Consider the following 20,084-nt stretch of genomic DNA (forward strand, 5'->3'; position numbering starts at 1 on the left):
TTCTTTGGACGGCCTAGGTTTTGAGTTTCCCTTTCCCTAGCTCCTACTAAAACAATTAAAAACCTCTAAAATAACTGCACTTTATTGAAAGCTTGCAAGGTGTTGCACATAAAATGATTTACCAGATGGTACATTAAAATGGGAATCAGGGACAAGAAGAAATAAGCCATTAATGGGGGCAGCATTTAGACAGAGTTCTGAGACTAATCGATTTTAAAATGAGTTTGTCAACACAGTTGGCCATGCATACAATTAGCGCAATAAAAATCAAATTTTTATTTTGAATTGAAGGCAAATCTGGTTTATAAGGTTGCTGCTGCTTCCTTTGCTGTTCTCTGTAATCCAATCTTTGAATAGAACAAGCATGACAGAATAGTGACACAGCTCATTTCTTCACAGACCTTGCTTTGCTGACTGCCACAACACTGATTTAGGAACAGTGAACACGAAGATACTGTTGTGATCACCTTTAATATAAAGTCTTTGACCTCTGCCCCTGATCATGGGGCTAAATCATACTGCGATGCTCCAAGGCAGTCAGAGTCTAGACAAAGCAACCTTCACTATGGCTCAGTGTCGCAATATTAGAGCAGCCCTGTTGCTGCATAGATTTTCTTTAATGAAAGGCATTTAGCTGGGGATTGCTTACACCCTGTATGGTGTGCCTGAGCATACAGGCTTCCTTTTTTCTTTTTCTTTTTTCTTTTCAGCTACTCTACCCACAAATCTAAATACCACATCCTTGGAAAGAAAGTAATGCTAACAGATCCACTGACCTCTCTTAAGGCTTAGTGCACCTGCAGACTTCTTCAAGGCAGAGTTAACACACTGAGCAGCATCAGCTTTCACGGAGGTATGAAGGATTTGTAGAAGACTGCACTTATTATAACCACTTATACTCTATACTTATTTAACTAAATTAATGTCTCTTTGTCTTTGACTATACAGTGAGTGTGTACTGTATAGTCAAAGGCAAATGGATGGTGACCCATCCATCCATTTTTGAATCGCTTTGTCCATTCAGGGTTGCGGGCCAGCCAGAGTCCATTTCTGCATGTGACAGGCAGGATACACCCTGGACAGGACACCAGTCCATCACAGGCCACACACAGACACAAAACATGCACACGCTCACAAACAGTAATAGTCAGTTTTCCCAGTCTGTCTGTGGGCTGTGTTAGGAAACTGGAGCACCCAGAGTAAACCCACATGAACTTGGGGAGTGCATTAAGTTCCATGCAGATCTACTGTAACGGTTCTTGGGGTTCCTGCCCTTGCCGCTCCTGCCCTACCAGTTTGTCATTCACTGCCTGGGCGCGAACCTGGGTCTCCGGCATCACGCTACAAGGAACTTGCTGGCTGAGCTAAATGAGACCTCCCTCAGCCCGGGAGGCTGAGATCCCTGTTATTGTCGTTACACAGACAACACCCCATGAATTGAACTCAGGGCTCCAGTGCTACAAGACAGCAATGATAACCACTGAGTTAATGTGCCACCCTCTGATATAAAATGCCAATGCAGTGTATAGATTTCATTCGTAGTTTTTGAATAGAAAGCCAGTTAAATAATTTTACATTCTGGGTTCTTGATTAAACATGCTTGCATATGGACTACATTCATTATTTCAGTTTCCGAATTCCGCCATAAGAAAGGCGAGCCTATGGCTGACTGTGCCCGTATAGATTCCACAATAAACTTCGTCTGGTTTAAAAATTAAACATGTTTTATTAATATTCACATTGGTTTCGTTAACAAAACAAAGGGGGTAGAAAAGGAGAAGTTTTCCACAATACCAAAATCATTCCAAAACGCTCAAATAAACTAAACACGCACCTACAGTACACAAGCACGTCAGAAAGCGTGCGGCACTAGTTTCCTTTTTTTTTTAAACTGAAAACAGAAACTTCTCGAATTTACGGAAATGAACATCTGTGATTGGTTACCAAATCAGGCTGTCTTAAAGGCATACATGTTATTTACGTAACAACAAACAACGTGGTTTAACAGGATTTTTACAGGATTGTTTTAAAAGAATATAACCAAAAATGAAAATGGCTCCTACAACTGTAGTTAAATGTTATAGTTGTTTTGTTGTTGTTTTGGAATAGAAAAAGTAGGAGAAAAACACACTAAAGAAAAACAGTTTACTGTATTTCAGTCTTTCAAATCATTGTTTTGCATGGCATCATCATATTTACATGAAATCTTGAATAATGTCATTTACCCCAAAATGAATTTGTTTTTGAAAATTAATTGTTCCAGAAATGTTACAGTATGTACAGTATATTTATATTTCCTTTAGGTATATTCCTTGTTTTATTCCTTTCTAGGTCTACTCCTGTTTTAGATGGGAATTTTGGAAGGCTTAATTGCCAGTATTATTTTATACAGTAGCATGAGCTGACCTGCTAGAGAAAAAAAACTGCACTAGCCTAGACAGCTGATTGGAGCACAATATCTAAGCCTTCAAGCAAGCATATCATCTACAGCATGGGCATGGTGGATAACTTGAGGATTTATTTCCACCAAAGGGTGTGAAGCCATTTATCCACTTCACACATGTGAGCAATTTAGTGCGCCTCACACTTTAAAGGCTTTTATTTTTAGTAAGTGAACTAGAAATATCAGTATGAAGACAAGAACAGACAACATGAAGAGGTGAGATATTTTTTACCAGCTGTATTTAAACAAATTACACATACTCAATATATTCTTATACCAGAAAACAATACAACAAATTGAAATCACTGTCTTCTGGGACTTGCAACAAAGTGAATTTACTACCGCTTACAATATTTTACACATGCATTTTAAATATACATATATAGATTTTATCAAATGTATTATGTTCTGCTGTTGTCTGAAATTCTAATATGTCAAATTAAATCCTATTACAATTAAAGCCAGGTCTGTATTTTCATATTTTAATTAATTTACCAAATCCATAGCAACCATGCATTTGGAGAGAAAGATGAATTTATATAATTATAATTGGGCATAAAGTTGTTTTGTTCACTTGCCAGAGTAGTTTACAAATTGTTTACAGTTCAACGTCATAAGTTGCTAAGACCCCAGAAAAAAAAGTGTCAGATGAATTCTGACACTGTCAAGAGACATTGGGACTATAAACCATTTCTAGCTGAATGTGTGTATAACTTTAATGCGTTTAATGTTTTGTGTCAGTCATTCAAATATGGCATGCTCTTTGTGGAAGCCAGAGCTCAAATCCTAATTAGAGTTTAGAAAATATAATTCCTTTCTTTAAAACTGGATTTATAGATTGCAAACAGTGCAATAAAGCACAGTTACTGTACAGCTATAGTTTAATTTCATATTGTTGAGAAATTACCCCAATCTCTTGCTGCACACAAACTGTAGTCTGGAATTTCCTGCACACATATTTACGAGTAAGAGAGGATGTAAGAGAGGATTTTGTAGGCTACAGATTATCTATGTTCACACATCTACTGTATGTTCATCCATTCTTCCTCATCTCAATCTGTGTATTACTGGTTTGAGTGACTGTAAGAAAAGTCTTGGCAAATATTTGTTTGTCCAAAACAGCCAGAAAATAGATACATTTTCCTGACTTTATATTCAGGACTACTGTTACTCTATTTGTATCTGACATGTCTATTCCTCACAATTTACCCTAAAAAAAACAAACGGGAGCAATTTCTTTTACTGTTACTTCTAAGCTCATGCTGTCAGAGTCTCAGTACAAAGCCTGTCATATGGCCCTGTATTTCATTGAAAGAAAGGGATTTGATGAGTTTAGACAAGAGCTCTTCAGCTCTTGAAACATGCCTTAGAATCTGGTTAGGTTTAAAAGGTTGTACTAAATGTAATATAATTCATAAGCAACTGGGGTACTTCAGTACATTGAAGGTGAATACATGGCCTATGTTTTTTTTCTAAGGCGTTTGCAGATTAAAATGCTCACCTGTGGACAAGAGGGCTGTACGAATGTGCATTGCACACTTTGAGAAGCCGATCAGTGTCAGGAACACAAACGGTATGCAAATGTATAAAACTGGATGACATCACTGACATAGAATGTCAAAGAAAAATAAATAACTGATACAAATGAGCTGATTCTAAACAATTAGTTGAAACATGAGACTCAATCAATATACCTCATAATGACACACATGCATTTTTTGAAAAAGAATGTATTCCATTTCCAAGATTTTCACAGGCATTTAATGTATATACTGATTCCAAATTTGTCATGTGTACAGTATGTGGTAGATGATTATTGATACAATACATTCCCAAACATTATATAGAACCATTTACTTATGCAAAACTAGTGTACAGTATATTCATTTGTTATTGGTTGTTGGTATGCTATTATATTGGTCAGTGCTGCACTATGATTGGTGGTGACTGCATGTTACGTATTCAAAGTGTGGCACTGAGTCAAGCATTAGATCAGGAGCTGTCTGAGACGCAGCCCTTTGTCAGGGTACAGCATAGAGAGAAGAGGCATAAGATGCAGGGAATAGTGGTTTAGTGGACTGTTCATTCCCTGAATTAAAGGGAGTGAGAGGTACTTACTGATATCCCCTTCTTAATGTCGATTTTTGTAGTAAATTCTAATAAATAAATTATACTATTTGATGCCACAAACCACCCTTAAATGCGGCAGTATATTGCTGTTTATATAAAATTACTAAAATGTGTATTTGAAATATGTTGTTATATATACATATATTTTTGTACAGCAATATCTTTTGTGAAATATGGTGATGAGAATTTTTTAAATATTCTAAATTCGGCCTTATTTAGAATAAATGGATCTAAAATATTGGCCTTGTTTAAAATATGGATGTCTAGAATAAGGAATATTGACCTTATTAAAAATATGGATATCTAGAATAAGGAATATTGACCTTATTTAAATAATGAATGTCTAGAATAAGGAATATTGCGTACAATTCTGGTCATCACATTGTAGAAAAGATACTGCATTACTGCTGTAAAATCAGACCAGAGAACAGCATCTGGAAGCATCTGGATACATTCCAGGGACTCCTCTTGAACAGGAAAGATTATGATGGGACCTGGTACAAATATTCAAAATTCTCACAGGTATTGACGTCTCAGTTTATTTCTTCAGAATGAACATGAACCAGAGTTCACAAAGGGAAAATGGAAAAGGAGGCATGTGATTATTGGACCAATTAACTACCATGTAGAGTATCAAATGGACCACATGCGTCAAATAGCTTATGTTCTTCTTTATACTTTCAGGCATATTTGAATATCGTAGAATATTTGCAGTGCAGGGTTAAAATCTTTGTATATATGTACAGTATAATTATTCTGGTGTTATACTATAGTTTCATGTTGTTTGAAAAATATAACCAAAACAGCATTTAGTTTTCTTTCAAGTGATAGTAGGTGCACAAAGATATTATATATTTGTGTTCTGAACATATGCGCAATACTGCCAACTGTTAAAACTGTGAGACTTTTAAATGAAGTGTAATTCATATTTTTCATTATATTAAGAACCTCCACTGAATAATGTGTTGAGATTCTGGAAAGCAGAAAGAGTAGCTAGGACAGAATATGGTCTGTGTTCTGCAAGGTATTTAAGTATTGGCATTCCATTCATCTAGCAGAATTACTTTCACTAGGGTCTTTAGTGGAGGTAACAGTGAGTGGAATTGAAATGCACATTGAATCTGTTCTACCAGGTCTGGGGATTGCTCTGGTCAGGAAAGGTGATGGAAGTCTTGTTTCCGATATCTTGTGTAGCTCAAGTTATCTATGCATTGCACTGATAAAAATCAGAAAGGAAAGAGAGATGAAAAGATGTGCTCTTCAAACCTTTTCATTAGTCATTTTAATCCCTTGATCCACCGAGGTTTAAAAGGATGTCACTTGGAATCTACCCATCTACAAACATGGGAGATATGAATCTTCTTAAATCATATGTGGTTTACATCTGGTTATTTAAACTCACCATTTCATGTCAAATATTTTCTAAAAAAATATTTTTCTTTGTAGTTTTGATCATCCAAACGATCCCCTTTCTCCATGCTGGTCATGGAAATGTATGATTTCACAATGCCAATAAGCACTAAAATACAAACTAATCATATTAATTGTCTGTAATAATGTAGGTGGCTGTAGAAAGAAGATGGAGAAACTGGTTTTCAAGTTTATTTGTAAACTTTTTATATTTTTTTATATCACTGAAATGGGATGGGAAGTGGAAACAATGTTCCTATTTGCAGAACTATTTTCTCTTGATTGCCCAATACAATTGTACAATAGATTGCGCAAAACATGGCATTAATCCAAAACTTGTTTGCTTTAATATATTTTTCTTTTAAGCCAGGAGACAAATATGTATTACAGTGAATGGAATGCATAAAAGAAATTGAGTAAAAATGGGGCACTCAAATATCAGTTATAGAGACTTTCACAGTATTGAAGAATACTCTTACCTTTGTCTGACAAAAACAGATTTGTGCTATTTAAGATTAGTCTTTTTAATTATTCCTATGAGTATAATGAACAAAAATCTATTTATTTCTGTATAAATTGCACATTTTTGTATTTCTAGTTTAATGTATTTTGAATTGAATTGCCTATATTACCATCTTCAAATAACAGAAATTATTCAGCAAATCAAGTCCAGTTTCTAGTTTTGAAGTACAGTAATTAAGATTTAGGAAAAAAATTAAAACCTTTTAACATTTCCATAAAACATCATTTTGTTTTCCTTCCCGTATTTTGATCTGAAAGATATCAAAGCCAAAATCTCAATTAACCTCGACTGTCAAAAGGTTGCATCTGGCAGTGGGTGACTTTATTTTTTTGTAATGTATCCTGCATCTATAGCCCAGAGTGGTTAGAAGGTCTTGCAGTCTCCTCCATAACTCCCAATTCCTGGGAACATGCCTGGGATCAAAGGCATGTGAGTAGCAGTGTGGTGGTTGGAGGTAATCCATAGTACATGAGAACTGTAAGGGTCCTTTTTTTATTTTTAGGTCCCTCCATACCAGAATGATTTGTATATAATACTGTATATGGCCACACTGTATAATGCTACTTTAATTAGACAGTATTAGCAATCAAGATTAAATTTAAATCTAAATATGAAATTGGAAGGGAGATGACATGGTGGTTTGGGTGTTAGTGCTGCAGATTCATGGATTTTGGGTTAGATGCGGATGTCTTAGTTGTATAATCTGTCTCTCTATATTCAAATGGGCTTTCACCCTCTGGTTTCCCCAGCTTCTCAAGGAAAGGCAAATCAGTGGATACATTAACTTGTGTTTCCATATTGTCCCTGTGTCCTTGTGTGTGTGCCCTGAGATAGGCTGGTGTCCTGTCCAAGGTGTTGTCACTCCTTTCATTCCGTCATTATCCCATCGGTAGACTCCAAAACCATTGCCAGGAAAATGCAGCTTTCTAATGATGGATGGATCAAAATTACAGAGGGGTTTAAATTAAAATAGAAGAATCCCCAAGGTCAAAGAGAGGGCATATTTGAGACTGACAGATACTGTAACAACACCTCACAACTACTGTACATTTTATATTTATAAAATTATGTACAGTACATAAAACTATTCGATATGCGGCTCACATGCTATTTACTGTGTGTCACATGCAGGCACTATCCCAGTGCTGTAGTCTCAAGCTATAACCTCAGTCACAAGCCTGCTAATTTGGCTTTTCCTTTAATCTCTCTGGAACTTGAATAAGAGGAGAGAAGCTGTGCATACTAATATCTCACTTACTTCCCAGTCTTTCCTCTCCCTCAGTTCCTGGCGAGTGGAGCTGGGCTGGAACAAAGATACCCTAATTATTCTCCATTTATTTGTCTGCTTGAATGGTCTTAAATACCAGAGTGATTAATTAGCGCAAGGCAGTCAGGGCAGGATGTCACACCCTCCTCTGCGTTTAAGTATCAGCAAGGTTGTGCTCAAGTGTTGACAACAGCAGATCTTTAATTTCTTTGTGAAGAAAAGTTAACTCAGTACAATTAATTTGAGGTCTGCTGGCTTGCAAGAAATCCGTTACATATGCTATGCTCCTGCTAAGACATTTACTGTAGACTGTCCTTTGGGTTCAAATCCTTTTTTTCTCCCATACTAAAATGATTTGTATTTCCTTCTTCCATTATTCATGTAGATTTGATGTGCGATTTGTTAGCATTTGCTCTAACATGCCTGTAAATAACTGAAACTAATAAAAACATATGCAAGTTACACCCCCGGGGCAAATTTATTTTAAGAGCAGTATTTCTTTATTCATGACGTGTCTGACATGTTTTAAATATTGAGCACAATGTTGATGTTGGATTTCCTTTTAATTGTAATGGTGTATAACAGAGGTAATGCTTTCATACACTATCTGTGAAAGGTTTTAATAGAGTGTACATGTTAAAGCACAGATAAAATGTCAGGGCAGGCTTCATGCATTTTATTTTAATAGCTTTTTCATCCCTAAGAAAAACCATGTTACAGTATATCTACAGTACATGACCAATCACAGTTGGAGACAGCTGGGAATCATTCTAGAAAGACTGGTAAACATTCCAGAAACTATTGCTTTATTTAAATGTGTGTCCTCTTTAATACAGTTTTACTTCTCTTACTGCCATGAATGTATTATAGTTTCTTTCACCTTATAATTATTAGTATTGCTCTAGTGTACAGTATGTCACCTTGATGAGCCCTAATACAGCTGTCCATAGTGGCTCACCTTAACTTTATATAAAGTGGAGTAGTCCCAGTCCCATAATTCATAGTGACATCCATATAAAATAAGATAATATACTGTTTGAGGACTAATAACAGGGGGACCTTCTCTGCTCTAAAATGTGTTAGGCATGCAAAGCACACTGGCAAATCACATCATACTGCAGATTTTCTATCATCACAATATTGGAAAACATAACCTTTTGCTTCGTTTGCAGGTGAGCAGTTGGACAGCACCCAACGTACCCTGGAAGGATTCTGTTTTTCACAAATCTAATAGCAGCTTACAATGTAAAAAACTCTCCCAAATGGCAATTTTCCACCCATGTAAATTTCAGTGGCAGGAAGTGGGTGTGAACATGTGACTTATTCTCTGATACCTACCTTGGCACACAATTGGTGGTGCTTCAGAAAAGCTTAAGTTTCAAGTAGAAGGGACAAGCGATGTTAACATGTTATTTTTATAATTTCTTCTTCCAAGATTGATATGAATTGTGGAGGCATGTTGTTCTTTGGATAAGGTTTTGTCGACATAATGTACAATATATACATGTATTACACTCCTGTATCCTACAGTCATTTTACTATTTGATTTCTTTTTACTTGTGTTTGTGTTTTCTGCATCTACTAATGTGTTTGAAATAAAATATACAGTACTTCTGGTTCTATTTTTACCATTTGAAATCAGAGACACAGACTGAATGATATTGTTAGATCTGTACTTTAGCATGTTTTATATGAATTTGTTAAAGTTGCCAATAAGTCCATAAGCTTTTCTACTCACTTTTAAGAGCTTGATTTCAAGATTCAGATGAACAGACCATATATTTTTAATTAGAGAGAAACCTTTCAGTGGGTCTGTGTTTTCGAGTATAGTCTGTGTACTTGCTTGAATGGGCTGCACCTGAGTTCTGATCAGCTGGGCTGTGAACCACAAGATAAGTTGTAGGTACTGTATGCCGCCCTTGAATTGTGTTCATGTGTAAGTGGACCATTGCATTGTAATTGGCTTAAAGTAAAGGAGCAATTCTTAACCTTTGCTGTTTACTAAGCTGTTTTGTTTTTAGTTTAAAAAAAGCTTTGATTACCCTTATAAGGAGGAAGCTTGTGTTATTCTGAGATACCAACTTGCATAATAGACACCTCAATCAAGGGATTAGAAAGGTGATCCTTGTCAACCTGTAATTATAATTAACCTGCATAGATCAGATTTGGATAATCATTTATGTCATAATTGTAACACAAATCAATGAAAACACTATGCATTAACATTAGTTACTGATGGTCATGAAGAACACAAAAAAGAAAACCATTTAGTTAAACAAATAATAAACCTTACTTCAGATTTAAAGCACGTGGTCTCAGAAATAAAACTCTTGGGATATTTTATTAGCACATTCAACAATAATACAGTAAAATATTTTCAAAACTAGGGTGAGAGACATCGAATAATTATTTTTTGACTACAGGCTATTCGTTTAAAAAACCAACAGTGGCCATGACCCTTACAAGGAATAAGTGACTTTCTGGTGATGGATGGATGGAAAAATGACAGCTAATTTGATCTTTACCTTACTATTTTTTTCCTCTTTTTCCCTAGTTGACATGATCTTAGTTTAATATGACAACACAGTTAAACACTTGACTCAAGTGTGTTGCTTATTAATGCAGTACTGATGAGAATGAACTGGGCTGTTATGGGATTGATACTGATACCAATTAGGACTTCCATCCACGTACAAACATTCATCTAAAATCTTTACATTACAATTTTGAAGTTTTATCAAATTTAAGAATACTTATGTGACAACTTTTGAGCATTGAAAGTGTCATATAAATACTTATTATTTTCCCTGTGGGCAAACTGTCGGCAAACTACCATCTCATAGTAAAGGGATTAGAAGGGCAATTTGCCTACCATTTACCTACAGGGAAAATAGGCAACCATTATTAACTGGACAATATATTTTTCTCTTAATTTAAAATGTTTAAAAATACAATGTTCCCTGAAATGTTGAGTAGGCCTCCTGTTAAAGGTTGATATTGTAGTGACTTCACTATGAACTGTTACTTGGAGACATGTGTACAGTATACAGAATATCCGTGTATATGTAAATATTTTTGATAACAAGATCATCAAGATTGTTATTTGATTGTCTGTAGAGAGTCTTGACGAATTAGAGTTATTAGCATAGAGAAAGTTTAATTGTACAATACTGTGTGTCATACAACATACATAAAATGGAGCAAACACAGACATTGACGTGTCTGAAGTTTATCTTCTGCATTAGGAAGGTCCTGACCTACAGTACATTAGCTAGATACATTAGCAAAAAAATGAACGTTTATACAATAGATGTAACATTTGAAGTTGTTTTATGGGAACTCTGGGCTATCTTATTATATTTAGAGGAAGCTCATTTAAAGCAAACTGTATATACTGTATAGTTTTTTTTTTCTGTGACAACATATTGTTTTTAAATGAGATCCTAAAACTAAAGATTTTTAAGCAGAGACTATAGTGTGTTAAAGTTCAAAGAACATTTAAAATAGGAAATGTAATTCAACCTTACATACATATTGCATTATTTCAATAACAATAACCATTTCGTTCTCAGACCACAGCAGTATTGAAAGTATGTCAAATGTAATACTCTTGCACAAGTAGAAGTCAGATTAGAAGCCCGAGGGTAAATCCATACTTGCAAAGACAGCGAATAATGAGTCCTCCTCATTTTAATGGAGACCAAAAGCAGTCTAATAAATGAATTTTTAGTATTTAGGAAGCAGGGGATGTATTAAAACAGGAATGATGTCTAATGACTCTAAGATCAACAAAACTGCATCTAATGGTTGTCCAATCTTCTAATCTACCTGTAGAATTCCAAAGCCAAGCTTTAAACCATTTTGCATATTTATAGGAGACAAACATAACTTGCAATAAAAAAACAGACAAGAAGTGACTTCCGTAGTTTTATTTTTAAAAAAGTAGTAGTTTTTTATTTTGTTTTTATTCATATAGGCCTTTGTCCTTTCAACCATTAGGTTGAGGTATTACAATGCCTCAACAACCCTCCACACACACATAATATTTAATTGTGTTAGTTTAATTACCTTCACAATATTTCAATAATGAATCTTTAATGGCCAGTGTCAAATTAAAAATACAGCCCGTGTAATGAAGAAATAATACAACTAATTGTTACAAACACCAGATAAATGGATGGAGACACATGATCATGTTAAATATACATTAAAAACCATCATGAAACAGATACAGTCTCCACTTTTAAATGTAATAAAAATAGAATCATAATTTGTCTTCTTAACCATTATTATTTATTGAATATTTATTATTTTTAATTAAAAAGTTTTTTTTTAAATGACTATTGTGCACACTTGTGCAGAAGACAAAAATATAGTACTGTCTATAGAAAGAAAAAATGCTGTGTTTTTTTTTCTTTTTAAATTACAGATAAAGTTATTGCTTTGTCATTTTTTGCAGTTAATTTTCAAGCTGGGAAACAATGTTTTATATGCCTATGTAGAAATGTGATCTTCATCTGGTTTGAGAATCTTTTAACACTGAAAAAGAAAATACTCATCTTCTGAAACTGCATGATACTCTTGATCATACAGAAAAAAAAGTCATAGCACATCAGAAGCATCCTGGTAAGGACCTAGTTTGCTACAAATGGGTTTGGAACAGAATGTATTTACCTCTGTTGTTTAGCTGAGATTAAGACAATCAACCTGGGGTATAATACAGCATGTTACTATAGTAACTTTACAATCTGCTTGTGTGTGACAAAAGAGGCTTCATCTCGTCCATTTCATGCTCCTGTGTCGACCCACTCCCTCCTGGTGTTTTATTATATCTGTCTTTAAGACTGCCTGCAGGAGACACAGCTGCTCTAGCCAAAAGCAGGCTTCACCGTGTGAAGCTGAGTGCTAGATGGAAGCCAGTTGGTTGATGGGATTAAAGAATTTAAAGTGCTGCCAAAAAAAAAAAAGTTAAATCTTATAAAGGATTATAGTAAAAACTGCCTTTGCACTTTCCAATTATGGTGAAGCATGTGAATGAAAAAAATGGCTGAAACTGCGGTTATATGGTATGCACCTTTTTTTCTACTGGAAAGTGTGATCTGAGCGGCATAGAAATTGGTGGCCATTCTCAGGACACGCTGATTTCCAAAAGCACCACAAAAAGCCCTCCCAGCCATAGCCACTGAGAGAGGGTCTCAGGGCAGGGCTGTTTATCTACTGTACTTTAATAATTCCAAATGGTGCAGATCCCAAGGCAAAAGCATAACAAGGGCCGGTATTCCATCCGTGTGCAACAGTGTCCTCCTGCTTCCTTCGCAAGGTGGGAATTCCATCGTGAATTCAAATAAGCAGCAATAAGTCATCTGCATGTACAAATTCACTTGTGTGCCTCTAGAGTTCAACAGATACATTCTAAGCAATTTCCTGAAAAGCTTTAAATGACACATTAACTGGGAAAATGTTTAAGCCATATGAGATGTGTTTTAATGGATGTACAGTTTCAGAATGGTGTTATATTTTAAAATGTTTCAAAAGTACTCTGTGCTAACCACCTTATTTATGTTGTACTGTAGGTGTGGATCATACTAACGTCGACCTGAAGACAAACTTTGTGAGTAATGGACACATTAAAATATTCTTTTTACAACTGCCACCACCTCATCTACTCCTGATAGTAATATGTTAGCTGACATATTATTCTTGTTGTGTGACCTTCTTCTCAGATACAAAAATACCGCATTCGCTATTCAAAGAAGGTCACACAAAATAGTCACGACTCATGTCTGATATATTGAACTCCATACAGTTTAAAATAATGAATCGTTGCATTTTTTATGCATTGTGTGTAAGTTTTATTTATGCAGTCCCTTCAGCATTTTGTAAAAGAAAACATAGTATTACACAATATTTCACATGTATTATGCACTGCAATTTATGAATTATGAAGCAATATATTCAAATTGTACATTGAACAACTTTGATGAATTGTAGCTGGAGTCTTTGTTTTTGATTAATTAAAATATTATAAAGGGGAAAAGCCATACAATACCTATTAATACAAAATCAACTAAAATATTTTTAAATAGGTCGCCAACATTATTCATCCTCTGGATTGATAATAAAATAAATGATTTAAGTCAAAAATGAAATAGGGATTTGTCGATACCAACAATTTCTGAATAATCCTCATTTGACTGTCTTAAATGTATTTTTTTAAACAAATAAATAACAGGTGCCTTTCTATTTATTCTAAGGTAACAGAGTCTGCCTTTTTCTTCATTTTTAATTTATGTATTTTACCAGTATCAGTCATTTAAAAAGATTGGAACTTTCTTATAACAATCTAAATTTGATATGGATTCTATGAAGTTTCTTCACTGGAGTTAATCATGCATAAGTTGCTCTAAATAATATAAGGAATCAGAAAAGGAATACTGTTTTGTCTACCTTATTTAGCTTTGTCTACAGTATGTCAGCATCTATCAATTTATTGTATGTCAGACAATTTACTGTATATATAAACCAAGGATTGGCAAAGCAGACTACAATATGAAACCGTGAAAAGAAATTATCAAAATCCAGAAGACATCTTCCTATCAATAATACTGCATAAGAAAAGTTACAAATCAAAAGAGGCCATATTGCCATCTAGAATGCTTAGTAGTGCAGTGATGATGGCTTGAATGTACTCAAACAATAAGAAATCGGAACAATAAAATTACCTCAATGAGGTAAGTGTGGTAATCAACTATGCACAGGGCGATCAGATCTCCCGCCAGAGCGCGTAGCCACAGCAACCAGCTGATTGACAGGTCTAGTTGAGTCTGTGCCAGCTGCCCTAGAGATTCAAACGCATTCTCTAAAGTTCTCATGGGAGTGCATATGACAATCCTAGCCCTGTTAGCTAGGCTTTTATTCCAGATGTGTCTCCTTGTTTCAAATGCAGACAAAGAGACACTGGAAAGTTCATCATTGGGTGAATTGACCCAGTATGTGATGTCCTTTTTTGTGTGAGAATCCCTACACATTTTGCATTTTGCTTATTGGGGACACATCTTACCAGCATTCCTATGAAATTCACTCACATGAGCTAGTACACCAGATTCATTTTGAGTTCAAGGGAAAAGAAAAAGTTAATCAATTTAATTAATTAAATTTTTCTGATCTCCTTAATTCTACAGCATAAAAGACACATAAAAGCCTTGCCACTGCTGTATAGTAGTTAGTAGCAAATTGATCTAGGGATCTCATTTAGCCTTTTATTGAAAGAAGTAAAAACCCGAAAGAAAGAAGAGCTATTGTCTTTGTCATTCACATTCATACAGTAGCTCAATGGAGAGGGCAGTGTTGGTGTGGTGGCCACGTCCATGACAGGGGCTGCAGGAAGTTTCTGGATATCTTTATCGTGCTCTTGTTATACCCCATTCCTGACACCGGACTTGCTTTTCTTCCATGGGCTCACCTCCAAATTTACCTTCACAAAAGCAGTTGTCGTCACACTTCCTTATCAATTTGCTCCTGCTGTTTGGCCTGGCGTTGTCATACCATGTAATTACAAGACTATCTCACCAAGAATTACTGATTGTAAATCTATTCCAAGAACTACATCATATGGGAGCTCAGAAACAACCACAAGAGACATCAAATATTCTTGTCAATGAAAAGTTAAGTATACTGCAGAAGCATATCCTTTCTTATCCACATGAATACTCAGGATGATTACACCAGGACTCCTAACTGCAATACAGTCAAAGAAACCTAAGTCTGTCCGCTGTACAGGTTATCCGTTCACATGTACAGCACACGTCAATGCACTATACATGCAAATGAAGTAAAAAAGACAATTAAGTTTTCTTTTTAGTGTCCATATTCTGTTTAAAATAGCTAAATAAGTTTCCGCTTTGGGCCGGAGCGGTGGCTCTGTGGCTAAGGATCTGTGCCTGTGGCTGGAAGGTTGCCGGTTCAAATCCTGTAGCTGGCAGAGGAATCCTACTCCGTTGGAATCCTGAGCAAGGCCCTTAACCCCAACTGCTCTGGGGGCGCTGTACAATGGCTGACCCTGTGCTCTGACCCCAGGCTCTCTCCCTGTCTGTGTGTCTCATGGAGAGCAAGCTGGGGTATGCAAAAAGATAATTCCTAATGCAAGAAATTGTAAAGGGTTAATAAAGTAATGTTAAAAGTTTCTTGGTTTTTTGTTTCTTATTTGCCCAGTATATACTTTTTTGCATCTAGTGAGCAGTGGTTCTAAGTTAGTGTGTCAGGGAGTGTTTTAGCTATTGGTAACTTACTTTATAGGTTTCCATCAATGAGTAAAAGTCAGTATGCATGTGCAGTTGTCCAGATCTGATGATGTTGTAACTGTAAAGGTTTTGCTGTGGAAATGGCTTTTGGAATTCAAAATTTGAGAGAAAGGCATAGAAACCTCTCTCAAGAGCTTAATATTTCAAAAGAAGAGGTTGCTGAAAAGTTAGATACGTTAAGGATAAGTGGAGGGAAAAGTACATTTTAAACATAGTTATTAGACTATTTAGGCTATCTGAAATAGCCTAAAAAGATGAGAATACCCTTTACTGCCATAGAAACGCAGATAGGAGGTTTTATGAATAACCTCCACAGTGTTTGTCAAGTACACTTTAAGAATAAAAAAAAACCTTGAGTTTCCATCTTGCAAAAAAAAGCATAACATTTAACACCATTTGTTACCACATGCTCCTGGGATAACTAATGTTTAGACTATGTTTAGACTACATTACATTGCATTCAGGAATAGTTGCCCTTTTTTATTATCAACTCACATGCTAGTTACATTTACAGTATATGACTAATAAAACAACATTATATGTAAGGTGTAATATAGGAATTTACAGTGTATGTAGAAAAGGAAAAGATGAAGATGGTGAAAGACAATACAGATGTTAGTGTGAAACAACTGTGAATTTCAATTGCCACATGTTAATAATTTCATCCTTTAGGAATTCTTAAAACGAGTTGAAAAGGGCCATTACTTGCCTATTGTGGTCCTTTTTTTACCTATTCATCATGTATAGAAAATAGAGGAAGTAGAGTTCTTTCTGAACTAGCCCCATAATTTAATGAGTTCTTGCTTGCTGTATACCTGAGCGTGGCCTATCTGCTATGATACTGACCTTTTTTGTCAGAATACGCTGAAAAAATCCTATCTGTTCGATAGCAGCTTTTACAAGTAAAATACAATACAATAACTGCATTGCTAAATTCACTGTTGATTCTTCTGCACCTTAGGATTATAAAGACCATTGTTGTATCTTCTTCTAACCTATTGATTTTGCTAAACCTCTTTTGTGTTAAACTACTGTACAGTATTGGTGAAAATGAACTTTCTCATGAAACTTTGGTCTGTTTTATGAGATCATGTGGGCGTTAATGATGTAGATGCATTTTTGGACTTGAAATTTCCCAGTTGTTTTTCTTATTTTTTTTGAAGATGATTAAAAAGTGTTGTTATTTAAATAAAAATGTGTGTGTTTCTGGGGCACTCACAACTCATCACATCATTCCCAGGTGAAGTGGAATCTGAAGTTGTGAGAAGAAGGGGGTCTGGAGCCAGAAAATGTTTTTGTTACCTAGACTACTGTCTAAAAAACTCATGTCTAGCCAGGCATTCGTGTGATATAATTATGTCTTTTTGTTTCATGGAAGATATTTCCCTTGCTAAAGGGAACCCCAAAATACATACCAGATTTAATCAAACTTGTGATTGATGGGTGAGACAATATTTTGTATTAATTTTAGTCTAAAACTCATACTTTATTTACAATAGTAATATTCAAAGTCCGAAGTATTTTTCTTATATGATATCTTGCAAATACATTATACAATTTCATTATTAAAAGTAAGACATTTTCAAAGTAAATCCATTCTTTTCATGTCTCCGTGAATCTTGTTTCCTGCTCTGTTTAATTTGTGACTCAGCAGACATACTGTAGGATGTAACAAGTGGCATGACTCATTAGTGTTTCTGTTGCATACAGGGATACTATATGTGTTTAGCTCTTTATTTCTTGTTAAGAGATTTGTATGGCCTATCACACTGATGCTCTGTTTGTCTTATTGCTTGTATTTCCATTTTACAAAATTCTATATTCTTCCAGTCATTCTTAGGTCTTGATGCTTTTCCAGAGCAATCTATTCTCCTGCTCTTGCAAATATTTAGGGTTGCGAGCTTTTGATATTTATTTGTACAAGCACATACTGCACATGTGTGTGTGTAAATATCCCTTGGGTCAAGAAAGCACATTTCTTGACAGTAGGATTGACATGTATGAATCTCTTTTCACTTTGGAGCATTTATTGATTTAATTTCTTTAACAGGTACACTGTACTTACTGTATACAGTACCTCACTGAAGTTTAAATAGCATCATTTTACAGAAGTGCATAATAAATGTCTTTGATTTTTGCTTGGTTTTTTTTTGCTTAGATGTGTCTCCGGATGGTTTGGATAGTTTGGATGAAATTAAACTAACAATAATAATAATATAGTAATATTGTATTTATATATACACACACTATATTATATATACAGTATAATGTTATATGTAGCATGGAGTTAATCTGGCAAGAAGTAAAGCAATTGTTTTTTTTTTTTAAATTGTAATATATTTTGCACCAGAAGCTCACTAGAGTACATAGCAGATCAGGTGGAGATGTGAGAAATTACCAAATAAAATAATGGAGAATCTTAGATTGAATAATCCTATAATAGAATTTGTTTAAGACACTTGAGTTAACACCCCTACTCTTACAAACATCACCATGGCACCATTAATGGCTACAGAAAGATGGAATCTGGTAAATTGTCTGGTAAAGATTAGAAATTGTCATTCAGAGGGAGTGCCGCCTACTGGTCCGCCATCACAATTAACAGTACTAACTAGAAATGAACAGAGAAATATCTGAGCTCTTTTGAACATTATCAGATTGCCGGGGTTCTGTAAATAAAATGCTGGGGTTTAACTGCTGACATTGTGTCGCTAAAAGCCTGGAAGTTTTGTATCTATTTTACTTTACATTTCCCAGATGGGGCTCTGCCTGTTTGTATGACCTTCTCAGTGTTTGATCCTGCTATGCTGCAAAGAACATCAAATATTCCTCTCACCTTGGCAAATGTAATGCTAATTTTTATAATGGTACAGCACTGTATACTTTATGGAGCTTTGTTTTTAACTCTTTCACTTTGGCCACTGAGAAACTAATTAGCTTCTTATTTACAGAATGTTGATTATTGATGGTTAAGAAAATTGTGCAGAAGTGCTGATGAAGGCAACACCAGATATTTAAACAGCATTCATGATGATCCTGGTGCATTTGTTTTCTATAACACTTTTTTTTGTCCTTGCACTCTAAAAACTTTAATTACTTCAAACTCCTCTGCATGATCTGTAACTGGTTCCAATTGAGAGCTGTAGCTTTTTACAATGTAGGATTTGCTGGTCTTAAATCATGAGTCTAAAAACAGATTTGTTTAGGGGGTAAAAACATACAGATGCCATAACACCTGAACAACTGCATGGCAGGATTCTCCCATTATCTTGCAGTTTTAGTGGCTGATTGAGTAGACTCAATTCTTCTTCCAGTCTTTCACTTTCTCTCCTTTTAATCTTTCTCCCTTTCAGTATGTTCTCTGAGATTTAATAATAATAATAATAATAATAATAATAATAATAATAATAATAATAATAATAATAATTGCTTACACTTATATAGCGCTTTTCTGGACACTCCACTCAATGCGCTTTACAGGTAATGGGGACTCCCCTCCACCACCACCAATGTACAGCATCCACCTGGATGATGTGACGGCAGCCATAGTGCGCCAGAACGCTCACCACACATCAGCTATTAGCTATTAGCTATTAGAGAGCAGACTAATGAAGCCAATTCATACTTTAGATGGGGATTATTTGGAGGCCATGATTGGTAAGGGCCAATGGGAAATTTGGCCAGGACACCGGGGTTACACCCCTACTCTTTTTTTCAATTTGGAGTGTTCTCCACTATTTAGCCCATATGGTCTGCACCCAACTCACTTTTCTGTTAGTTTTGATGCATAGTATTCCTTATGATGCACTCAGTAAGGTCTGCAATTCAACTCTCTTTCTCAGGAGTGAGTTCCACTATCCCTGTGAGGCTTCTGATGCATAGGAATTTGTTATGATGCGGAGTGTCCACAATGATTTAGTCAGTGATGTATAAACTATTTCTTTTTTTCTTCACCAGTGAGAACAGTGATGGTGCCTCTGACACAACATCTGCTTTGATATACTTTTCTTT

General features: G+C 35.3%; 1 protein-coding gene across 2 annotated transcripts in view; it reads left to right on the top strand.

Moving 5' to 3' along the window:
* LOC148674999 (PC3-like endoprotease variant B) overlaps positions 1-20,084 on the top strand; it is a 351,357-nt gene that overhangs the window by 211,213 nt on the left and 120,060 nt on the right. For both annotated transcript variants that reach the window (XM_088625869.1, XM_088625870.1), the window contains exon 7: positions 13,347-13,384. In XM_088625869.1, coding sequence (XP_088481995.1) covers positions 13,347-13,384 — 38 coding nt within the window. The remainder of the gene's footprint in view (positions 1-13,346; positions 13,385-20,084) is intronic.

Source organism: Lepisosteus platostomus, chromosome 3 (assembly GCF_059453375.1).
Source record: "Lepisosteus platostomus isolate fLepPlt1 chromosome 3, fLepPlt1.hap1, whole genome shotgun sequence".
NCBI classification, from domain to species: domain Eukaryota; kingdom Metazoa; phylum Chordata; class Actinopteri; order Semionotiformes; family Lepisosteidae; genus Lepisosteus; species Lepisosteus platostomus.